Here is a 12,372-nt window from a genome sequence, read left to right on the forward strand (position 1 = left end):
ATCTCATTTAGAGACCACGATGCAAAAGTAGTTCCCTGAAACTGGAAATAAATACATCTACTTTCTCTTATTAAATTTTTTATCTATTGTATAAATAGTATGAGATTGTTTTCAAATAAAAATATTAGTAAAAGTATTACAGTATGTTTGAAAAAGGGATACAGATAGTGTGATGAAAAGCTATTATATCAGTTATTTCAATTCTCTGAACACTTATCAGAGCTCTTTCTAGCAAAAGCAGTTACTAATAATTCTGCAATTCACATAATATAAATTTCATTGTAAACATCTCCTATTCTCTAATGAAAGAAACAATGAAGTGAATTTCTATTTATTCTGGAAAGGATTCTCTCCAACAAGAAAGAAGGGGGGAAAAAGATGGAGCTTTTTTGTAAAGTGAGCATTTTTTAATAATTAAGTGAACATTGGCTGAGGTTTCCCACCATTCCTGTCTAAACAACCTCAATTTATGGACATGCTTGTTTTTATTCCATAACTAAAAAATATTTTTTAAAAAGAGCAACCTTAGTGGCAGAAGCTATAGTAATAGAAGCAGCACTAACACCAGTAGCATCAGTAGCACCATCAGTGGTATTAGGGTCACTCAGCACCTAGTGGTGGTAATGAGCTTGCACATCTAGCCACATCTAGGAGACTACAGGGAACCATGTGCTAGCAACTTGGCACATAAGCGTGTGCCATTTGGCAACTTCATTTCCCTTTACCCATTTCTGGGTCACAATTCCAAGGTAGAGAGAAGGACTGTTGTCAAAAGGGAGCAGGGGTCCTCTGTGGGTTCAATTCACAGTTCCAGGGCAGAGCAAAATTGTGGTTATGAGAGAGCAGGGCCCCTAGCTGAGTAAGGACTAGAGTATAGAACAGAAGGGTTGGTATCCTACCTCTCCCCAGATTGTACCACCATGAAAGCACCAAAAATTTAAAGGTCCCCATAGCTAGCTGTGAAAACAGCAAAATTTAACCCTGAAGCTTGGAACACTTACCTTCCACATCCCCAAGATAAGCAGATCCCAATTCTAACATAAACCCTAAAGTCAAGAAACAGGCTGGAAAAATGAACCAACAACAAAAAAGAACCTAAACATAAAATCTAATATTGAAGCCCAAGACATAAACTCGGAAAAAGAAAATGACTTAGAAACATTTACAAACAAAGCCTCAAAATAAAACACAGATTGGACACAAGTCCAATAAGAATTTTTAGGAAAGTAGAGAGATTTTAAAAAAAACTAAAAAAAAAATCAAATAAGAGTGGTAGAGGAAAAATTAGGAAAATAAATGAGAACAATGCAAGAAAAATATGAAGAGAATTAACAACCTGGTAAAATTCAATTTTTAATTCAATATACATTTTTAAGTGCCTGTTATGTGCCAGGTACTATGCTAAAAGAAGAACAAAACCAGTAAAGAAAATAATTCAATAAAAATCAGAAACAGGTACAAAACTTCACTGAGGAATATAATTACTTAGAAGTTAGAATTAGTCAGACTCCTTGGGAGATCAAGAAATGATAAAAAATTAAGAGACTGAAAAAATTCAAGAACTGACCTGGAAAATAGATCAAGGAAAGATAAATTAAGAATTATTGGAAGGCCTCAAATGCATATATAAAAAATAGCCTATACATAATTTTTCTTTTTTTCTTTTTAAGAATTCATGAATTTGTATGTGATCCTTGTGCAGGAACCATGCTATTCTTCTCTGTATCATTCCAATTTGAGTATATGTGCTGCCAAAGTGAGGACTAGACATAATAATAAAAGAAACTATAAAGGAAAACTGCCCTGTTATCTTAGAAACAGAGGGCAAAATAGAAATGAAAAGAATCCACTGTTCACCTTTTGAAAGAGATCCCAAAATAAAATCTCTGAGGAATATCAGAGCCAAAATCCAGAGCCCCCAGGTAAAGGAATAAATATTGAGAGCAGCAATCACAAGTGGAAATATGAATGGGATGAACTCTTCCATAAAATGGAGAAGTATAGCAGAATGGATTAGAAAAAAGAATCCAACTTGAAACAGCAGGACACATACAGAGTTAAAATAAAGGGCTGGAGAAGAATCTATTATTCTACAGCTGAAGTTCAAAAAAAACACAGTGGTAGAATCATGCTTTCAAACAAAACAATAACAAAAATAAGCATAATTAAAATAAATAATCAGGAAAAGTCCATTTTACTAAAAATGTACCATTGATACTGAAGTACTATCAATACTAAACATATATTCACCAAATAGGAGAACATCCATATTATTAAAGGAAAAGTTAAATGAATTATAGGAGGAAATAGGCAATAAAAGTATATTATTGGGGACCTAAATTTAACCCTCAGAGAAAAAAAATAAATAAGAAAGAAGGCAAAGAGCTTAATAGAATTTTAGAAAAGTTAGACATGATAGACCTTTAAAGAAAATTAATGGGAATAGAAAGGATTATATCTTTTTTCTCAGCTGTACACAGCATCTTAAAAAAAATTGAACATGTAGTAGAGCACAAACATATCACAAATGCAGAAAAGCAGAAATATTAAAGACACCCTTTTCAGACTGAGGGTGCTCGGGACCCCAAAATACCTACACACCAGGTCCTGTGGAATGAATTCAACCAAAGCCTTCTTACAGCCAAAGAAAATCAAAGTTCATTAAATATTCACCATATTGGGTAGACTCTTAAGAAATCTCACCATTTTGTGATGCTTGTATTGACAAGTTGGCCAGAACAATCTTAGCCAGGTTGAGTCTGAACTAGATTGAATCAGAGCACCTTCATGGAGGCTAGATGAGACTTATATACAGAAAGATTGTGGGAGGGATCTAGAGTGGTCAAATAGTCTGGGGTAATGGGAGGAGGGGTTTTAGGGAGGGTCTTGATGGGACTGGGGTGATTGAGGAACTGGGGTGAGGTCAGACTCCAGGAATGCGATTAAGGGTGGGAAACAGTTGAAGGCTACCTGGAGATAACAGACAATGGAGGGCTAGGGTAACAGATTTGGGTACAGATATTTTGATAGGGTCAAGGGTGGGAAGTAGCTGGAGGCAATCTGGAGGTAATCAGACAATAGAGGACTAGGCTATGTTATTTGGGCATGAAAAGCCAGATCAAGTGGGAAGATTCAAGATGGATTCAAAGGGGTTCCCAGAGACTGTACCCCATCAAGACCATAATGCAATAAAAATTACATTCTATCTAGGGCCTTGGAAGCATAGATGAAAAATTAATTGGAAACTAAATGATCTAATCCTAAAGAATGAGTGGGTCAAAGGGCAAATCATACAAATAGTCAATAATTGATTTAAAGAGAATGATAACAGTGAGACAACATTCCAAAATGTGTAAGATGCAGCCAAAGAAGTATCTGGAGGGAAATTTATATCTCTAGTCATATGTGTGTGTGTGTGTGTGTGTGTGTGTGTGTGTGTGTATCAATAAAAGAGAGAAATAGAAGATCAGTGAATTAAGCATGCAGCTAAAAAAGCAAGAAAAAATTAAAAATTTGCAACTGAGCACCAAAATAGAAATTTTCAAAAGCAAATGAGAAATTAGTAAAATTGAAAGTTTAAAAAAATTATTGAACAAATAAAGGTAGGAGTTAATTTTATGAGGAAAAACAATAAAATAGACAAACCATTGGTTAATTTGATTTAAAAAGAAAGAAGAAAATCAAATTACTAATATTAAAAATGAAAAGAGTAAGTACACTACTAATAAAGATGAAATTAAATCAGTTATTAGGAGTTATTTTTGCCAACTATATACCTGTAAAACTGACAGTCTAAATAAAATGGATAAGTATTTACAAAATATAAATTGACCAGATAAACAGAAGAGGAAATAAAATACTTGAATAACCATAACTTAGAAAAAGAAATCAAATAGACAATGACTGAATTCCTTAAGGAAAAATCCCAGGACCAGATGGATTTACAAGTGAATTTTATCAAGCATTTAAGGAAAACCCAATTAAAATAAGATATAAAATACTTGGAAAAAATGAGTAAAGAAGGGGTCCTACCCAGTTCCTTCTAGGACAAAAATATGGTTTCGACTCCTAAACCAGAGAGAGCAAAATAGAGAAATAAAACTATAGACCTATTTTCTTAATGAATATTGATGCAAATTTTTAAATAAAAAAATACCAAGGAGATTTCAACAATATATCAATATATCGCAATGATCATGTACTTTGACTAACATTGAATTTACATCAGAGAATGCAGGGCTGGTTTAACATTAGAAAAATTATAACTGTAATTGACCATACAAAACAACAAAATAATGTAATTATATCAATAGATGCAGAAAAACCATTTGACAAAATGCAATACCCATTCCTATTAAAAACACTATAGAAGCATAGGAATCAATGAAGCTTTCCTAAAATGATAAGTAGTATTTAAATAAAAAGCAGCATTATTTGTAATGGGGATAAAATCTGAACCTTTCCAATAAGATCAGGGTTGAAGCAAGGATATCTGTTATGACCCTCAATATTCAGTATTGTACTAGAGATGCTAGCTATAGCAATAAGACAAGACAAAGAAATCAAAGTTATTAAAATAGGCATGAGGAAACAAAACTATCTTCTTTTTGCAAATGATATAATGTTATACTTAGAGAACTCTAGAGAATTAATTAAAAACTTAGTTGAAATAATTAACATCTTTAGCAAAAGTGCAAGATATAAAATAAACCCACATAAATCATTAGAATTTCTGTATACTACCAACAAAACCCAGCAGCAAGAGAAAGAAAGAGCAATTCCATTTAAAATAACTACAGATAATACAAAATACAAAGGAGTCTATTTGCCAAGATAAACCCAGGGACTAACCAAATACAATTTCAAAATACTTTCTGCACAAATAAAGACAAGATCTGAAAAACTAGAAAAAATGTTAACTGCTCATGGATAGGCTGAGCCAATATAATAAAAATGAAAATTCTACCTAAATTAATTTGCCTATTTGGGGCCATAGAAATCACACTATCAAAGAATTATTTTGTAGAGCTAGAATAAATAGTAACAAAATTTATTTGGAGGAAGAAAAGGTCAAGAATGTTGAAGAAATCAATGGAAAAAAAAAGAAGGTGGCCTATAAGTATTAGATCTCAAACTATACTACAAAGTGGCAATCATCAAGACAATCTGGTACTGGATAGGAAATAGAACAGTTGATCAATGGAGTAGATTAGGTACACAATATAAAATATATACACAAGATAAAAGTAAATAACTATAGTAACCTAGTGTTTGATAAACCCAAAGATCCAAGATACAGTGGCAGGAACTCACTATCTGAAAAAAAGTGCTGGAAAATATGGAAAGCAGTCAGTAGAAACTGGGCATAGACCAACAGCTTACACCCTATACAGTAGAAGCTCAAAATGGGTATATGATTTAGACCTAAAGGGTGATACCATAAGCAAATTAGAGGAGCAGGGGAAAAATACCTGTCCAATAAATGGAAAAGGGTCCTCATGATCAAACAGGAGAGAAAGAGAGAAGATCAAAGTAAATAAAATGGAATATTCATTACATAATATTTAAAAGTTTTTATAGAAACAAAACTAGCAGTGATGCTCTGGATTAATCACTTAATCTCTCTCAGAATCAGCTTTTTTCATCTGAAAAAATGAGGGAGCTGTTCTAGGATCACAGAATAATAACAAAAGGAGATAAAACAGTACTTAGAAATCTTCTAATTTAACCCCCTATTTTAAAGATAAGGAAACTGAGACACAGAAAGCTAAAGTGATTTCCCCAAGTTCACACTACATATATACAAAAGTGTGTCATGGTCCTATAAAATGGTACCAGGCAAACTATTAACAACCAAGAAAGAATTCTCCAGATCACTGATAACAAGAGAAATGTAAAATAAAACAATTCTGGAGTTTCATCTCACACTCTGCAAATTGGCAATGATAACAAAGGTGAGAATAAGCAGTGTTGGAGACCTAGTGAGATGATAGGCACATTAGTGTATTGTTAATAGAACTGTGAATCAATGCAATCATTTTGGAAAGCAATTTGGAATTATGCAAAAAAGTAATTAAAATGTCCAGATTCTTTAACCCAGAGATTCCACTACTACAAAAACTCCAAGGAAGTCATTAATAAGAAGAAAACCCTGGCCCTCCAACACACACAAACACACACACACACACGCACGCATACTTTGTGATAGCCAAGAATTAGAAACAAAGTAGTTGCCTGTTGTTTGGAGAACGTCTAAACAAATTTTGGTACATGAATATATAAATGAATGTTACTACATTGTAAAAAGAAATGACAAAACTTAAATGCAGAGAAGCATGGAAAGTTCTGTATGAACTGATGGAGAATAAAGCAGGCAGAGCCAAGAAAATAACACATGATGAATGCAACAATGTAAACAAAATAACAATTTTCATTCCTATGATTGTTTGATGCAACTAGATATTGTTTTTCAATACTGTTATAACATTAATTAAATTGATAATAATGATACTTATTAAATACTCCAAAATATCTGGTTTCATGATTCTGTAAGTTGCAGAGAGGCAGAAAAACTTTCTAGCAATTAGTGCTGTTCAGGCTCCTATATAAGGTATTGAATGTCCAGTCATGAGGTTGGATGACCATCTTTTTGGGAGGCTGAAGGGTGACTTCTTATCCACATGGCTACAGGATTGACCAGATGGCCTAAAGTTAGAGGATTCTGTGGTTCTGTTATCCTTCCGTGTTAGAGTAGAAAGAACAGAGGATACAGAGTGAGAAGATTAGAGTTCAATTTTCAGCAGTGTGAACTTAGGGAAATCACTTTAGCTTTCTGAGTCTCAGTTTCCTTATCTTTAAAATAAGGGGTTAGATTAGAAGATTTCTAAGTACTGTTTTATCTCCTTTTGTTATTATTCTATGATCCTAGACCAACTCCCTCATTATTTTTTCAGATGAAAAAAGCTGATTCTGAGAGAGATTAAGTGATTAATCCAGAGCATCACTGCTAGTTAATGGCAGAGTTGAGACTTTAACATATGTTTCCTGAATCTCAGTGCTCTTTGCACGATACAACTCTTCCTCTTATTTCAGGATCATTTTCAGGACAGTAGGATGGTACCATCATTTTGTGTTTTTGTAGTCAAATGTGCTTAAACTTCCAGCAGAATAGCTTCTCTAGGGTATCTTGATCTTTGAAATGAGTGTTTCATGGCAATCAACCTGAGAGATAATTTAGTAGAGGAATCTGTAATGGAATAATACCAATTCTACCATTTATCCATTCAACAAGCATTTATTAAGCACATCTATCTACTAGGCACCAAACTATGTGCTGAAGATACACACACATAAAAAAAGAAACAGTCCCTGACATCAAGGAACTTACATTCTATAGAGGGAAACAATATATAAATGGACAAGTATAAAAAATATATGGAGTAATTTCCAGGAAGAAAGCACTAATATATGGAGGTGTTAGGATTGGCTTCCCACAGGAAGTGGTGCTTGAGGGGAATTTTAAAGGTGCTAGGGAGTCTACAAGGTAGAGATAAGGGTGTCCTTTCTAAGCATAGGTAACAGCCTGGGCAAAGACACAGAAAAAAGCAAATGGAATGTATTATATGGGGAACAGTGGGAATGGAACACAAATATGGTCAAAATGTGAAGGGGAGAAGTATGCAGTAAGCCTAGAAAGGTAGGCTGGAGCCATACTGTGAAGGGTTATAAACATCAAATGAAAGAATGGACCCTTGAGATCTCATGTTGCCCTTGGTCTAAACAAATGTTATTTGAAAGTGAAGTCTCTTAGAAATTTTAACAGTCTTCTAAGGTACTTTGAAGGATCAGTTTAATATGAATATTTAGTATAAGTCGGTTTTGTGTTATTGAACACAAATAGATTCTCATTTAAAACCAATATAAGATAATAATCATTATTAGTTCATCGTGATTTTATTTTTTAATTATTGTATATTTTAGAAGAGATATAATAACATACATGGAAAGTATGATGTGTGTGTGTGTGTGTGTGTGTGTGTGTGTGTGTGTGTGTATTATAGAACCATGAAGAGGAATAAGAAAATGATCCTACTTAAGGATTCTGTCTTTGTCTTGGCAAAACTCTGACCTATGGGAAAAAAATCTTGAGATAGGGACAGTTATTCTTCTGTAAACATGAAACTATGCTATGATAGAAAAAAAAAAACAACAGACTATGTTGATGGAAATATTTGTTCCAAAGAATTCCCCAAATATGTTTATAGTAGTTTACTATTTGAATCCAGTTACAAAATTCAATTTTGGTATTTGCTTCTTTTTCAAGGAATTTTTTTTTCTATCTCATAAATTATAATGCATTAAGTACTCACAATATCTTAGATGCTATACATAATTGAATATTATATAACCTTCCCTCTGGGTAATTTGAAGACTTTTTTTTTTAAGCAGGCATAGTTCAATTTATTTGTTTATAAAAAACATCTATGTGGTTGCCACAGCAGCTGCCTGGGTCCTCTGGACAGACACTCGAGTGTGAGTCTTCACAAGATGGTCGGTGAATTCCTGATAGGGAGACTTAGTGAACACAGTCTCCTTCCACAGGTCTGGGGCTAGATAGCTGTATGTTTTGGAGATGGCATCAAAGGTAGCTTTAGCAAAGTTTCCCAGAGTGGCAGTACAGCCTCTTGCAGAAGTATAGCAGTCATCAGTTCCAGCCATCATCAGGAGTTTCTTAGGCACAGGAGCTGAGACAATGCCAGTACCTCTAGGAGCGGGGATCAGGCGCACCAGAACCGATCCACATCGCCCAGTGACATTGCAGGGCACTGTGTGAGGCTTCCCAGTTTTGTTCCCCCAGTAGCCACGTCTCACAGGAACAATGGACAGCTTGGCCAGAATGATAGCACCACGAATAGCTGTGGCCACTTCCTTGAAGTACTTGACACCCAGACCAACATGGCCATTGTAGTCTCCGATGGCCACAAAAGCCTTGAACCTAGTACGCTGTCCAGCTGTAGTTTGTTTCTGAACAGGCATGATCTTCAGAACCTCATCTTTCAATGAAGATCCCAGGAAGAAATCTATGATCTCATACTCCTTGATAGGGAGCGAGAAAAGATAGATCTCTTCCAAAGACTTGATCGTCATGTCCTTGACTAGGCGGCCCAGCTTAGTGACAGGAACCCACTCCTTGTCTTCTGCCTTTCCTCCCCGGGCTCTGCGGCCCCGGCCTCGACCTCAGCCCCCACTGCCGAAGCCACCGCAGAAGCCACCCCGACCTCTGACTCCGGGGGACAGCACCGGTGTCGTTCGCCATTTGGTGTTCACTAGAAGTAGAACTAATTTGAAGACTTCTTAAAACATTAAGTATTTTATTGTACAGCTTCAAAAGAATCATGGTAGTATGGGAACCACCTCCACTGATTTAGATGGAAAGCATTCCACATTTTAGCAGATGGATTTGTGGGTCATAGCCAAATTAATTAGCCATATATTAGTCAGCCTTCTGGTTATATCTCTCTCAGTTCAGTTAGGCTTTGCCTTAGAAAGTAACTCACTACATTTGGAAGAAGTACAGTAACCTGATCAATGCATTGTCCAATTATAACTTTAGTTGACTAAAGGTAGAACTTGCTTCTTCTTGGAAGAGAAGTGATGAATTGTGGTAAGAGAATGTGAAATACATTTCCATACATGGCCAGTATGTTAATTTGTTTTGCTTTTCTGTGTTTATTTGTTACAAAGGAGAGCTTCTATTGGGGTGGGAGCTAGAGGGCAATGAGAGAGAAGCAAAAAGGAAAGAAAAGATCATCAATAATATATTTTAAATTACCTGAAAGAAAACCAAAAATCCTGAAAGACAAACAGAAGGTGGCATTTATTATTACTGTTACATTTATTTGTATATGTATATATATATTTAAAATGAAGCTATGTATTACAGAAGTTTATATACAGAACAGGTTTTGTATACAACCCCTTTTTGTTTGTCTTTGAATACTGAAACATTGATATTTCTTGATGATAAGTAAATTCATGATAAATTAAGATTTTTTTTAAAAAAATAAGAAAATAACCCATTGCAAAGGCTGTACGGAGACCTTTTCCAGGCTATTAAAACTTTCCAAAACTTCATTTTACAGATGAGGAAAATGGGGCTTAGATAAATAAAGTTCTTTTGCCCATAATCACACAACTAGTAATCAGGGCTGAGATTTTAACTCGTGTCTTATAGTCCAGAGAACCTAGCAATCAGGGAAATTAAAAGAATGTTTGGCAGGAGCTGAAGCATCTTAAAACAAGGTATCTCAGCTAATTGGAGTCTACCATGTCTTTTTGTTCATGTGCTTGTCAGCTAAATACATTATAAATGTTTTGCCAAATAGGGTTAGAGAACCTCATGCCCATGAAAATAGATGAGAAATTTTGAAGATATTCTGCAATTTTTTCAGGAAGAATCAGAGCCTGGCAGTGAATGCTAAGAATAATTAAAAAGGAGCTGTGTTGTTGTTTAGTTATATTCAGGCAAGAGAAGAAAAAAGAAGGGATAGGACTGCTTTTTAGGGTATATAGTGGTAACAGACAGTGATGAGAAGGCTGAACTGCTCAACTTTTATTTTGCTTTTGTTTTCTCAAAATAAGAATGCACAGTAAAAGTTGGTTAACCTCACTTTCTCCATTTCTTCTCTTACTACAATCTTTTTCAGCCTAAGTAGCACTGTTATCCCTTCTTTTGAGCTTCCTTTTTCTTGAATATAGCCAAAACAAGCATTTAGGTTTTTTTTTTTTCCTATCCACCTCAGCTAATTAAACCATAGTTGTCCTCATAGTACCCTCTCATTCTTTTGTCTTCATCCTTAGTTTACTTCCCTTGCTTCCATCCTATCAACTTCTGTACATATGTTGACTAAGCTCTGAAGATCCTTATCCCAAATTCTTGTAACAACAATGTTGCTAGCACTGCTGTGGGGGCATAAAGCCAATAACATCAGCACACAGAAGGGCTGCTAGCACAGATTCTTTGATCTGCTATTCTAAGGAAAGCAACTTTAAGGGTTAACAATCTCACTTTAATCAAACATACATATATCATTCACTTAGTTCAAGGGGAAAAGCCAGCAACCTGAACTTCAGAGAAAACGCAAACAGAAATTACAGAGACAATATAAACAGAGCAAACACAGACAGTTATCAACAGATAGGCCTCTAGCTGTCTGACCAAAGAATTACATAGTTACCAGAGAGAGAGGCACCAACATCTGGGTTTTCAAAGCCAAGGGGCTCCAATGGCTGCCCAGAGTCTCTGTTCAAATCTCATGACACTCTTCCAGTGAGTGAGAGTCCCAAAACAAAATGCCAACCTCAGAGCTCTTATACCCTGTACAGTGCCCTGAGGGCTCAGAGCCTACTTAGCAAAAAAGCGTTGGGCCTGGGGCTTTCTTATTTCTTAAGCAGGTCAAAGACTCTTCATTCAATCAAAGAAACAAAAGACAAAAAAGAGTCCACTTTGCTTGCCATTATATTTGAAAGGCAAGACTTATCAAAGGTACTTGATTAACTTAGCATTTTAAAAGAGAAAACAAAAAAGTCCCACCCTATTTACCATAGCACTCCTATTCTCACATATGAATTTCCAGTCCCAGAGTAAGGATACATCTTCCCTTTTAGATTCTGGGGATACCTCTGAGGAGTTGGGGGTCATTATTTAATGACATTGGCTCAAACCCTGACCAGCGTGCTTTCCCTAAAGCTGATTAGTTGAGAATTATTGAATAGCCTTAAGTAACTTTTTGAAAGGGGCATTTACTAACATTCCCCCCTAAAGTATGTGATATGATTTTTTACGGGTTCATATAAAGTCTGTGGAGGGGAAAGGATGAACTCAAGCTTAAAAAGTGTAGCAAAGGGTTGAGTCATAGCCACTGGTTGCTAGAAATTCTTTTCTCAGTTTCCTGGGGTTCTAATTAAGCATAGTATAATTTCTTTACTGGACTCTTTATGGTCCTGAGCCCACACCCAGTCTGCCATTGTCTTCCAGTAATGAACTGCCAATTTGAAGATGCTGTTATGACCCTTATGAGAAGAAGGGAACCTAGTATCCCCCCTCCCCCTCTCACCCTTTTCTTTGGAAGTTCTCCCACTGCTTCATGCTGGAGATGGGAGATAGTCTCTCTCCTCTTTCTTTTTCCCCAAAGCATCTCAGTAGGTTTTACTGGAATGCCACACTTGTTCCAGTTTCTAGAAGGTAGAATACCACAATTATTTCAATTTCTAGCATACCTTTGGTCCTAACTAATTTAATAATTTATAAGACAATCTTTGGCCAGATTTTCTCAGGCTATATGAATATATGCATCTCTCTTGTTCAGACAA

The 12,372-nt window shown here is 35.4% G+C and overlaps 1 protein-coding gene and 1 non-coding gene across 2 annotated transcripts; both read right to left on the minus strand.

Moving 5' to 3' along the window:
- Positions 1–1,657: 1,657 nt before the first annotated feature.
- Positions 1,658–1,764, minus strand: LOC118852539. The gene has a single exon (XR_005010608.1). It is a non-coding gene; the product is annotated as a U6 spliceosomal RNA (small nuclear RNA).
- A 6,715-nt stretch (positions 1,765–8,479) lies between these two features.
- Positions 8,480–9,162, minus strand: LOC118851639 (40S ribosomal protein S2-like). The gene has a single exon (XM_036761149.1). The coding sequence runs from the start codon at positions 9,145–9,147 to the stop codon at positions 8,482–8,484; it is 666 nt and encodes a 221-aa protein (XP_036617044.1). The 5' UTR covers positions 9,148–9,162; the 3' UTR covers positions 8,480–8,481.
- Between the last annotated feature and the right edge of the window lie 3,210 nt (positions 9,163–12,372).

This window comes from Trichosurus vulpecula, chromosome 5, assembly GCF_011100635.1.
Source record: "Trichosurus vulpecula isolate mTriVul1 chromosome 5, mTriVul1.pri, whole genome shotgun sequence".
Lineage (NCBI taxonomy): Eukaryota > Metazoa > Chordata > Mammalia > Diprotodontia > Phalangeridae > Trichosurus > Trichosurus vulpecula.

Bases quoted from the DNA above. Each gene is read 5' to 3' on its own strand.
- LOC118851639 (XM_036761149.1), bottom strand. From the start codon at position 9,147: ATGACGATCAAGTCTTTGGAAGAGATCTATCTTTTCTCGCTCCCTATC.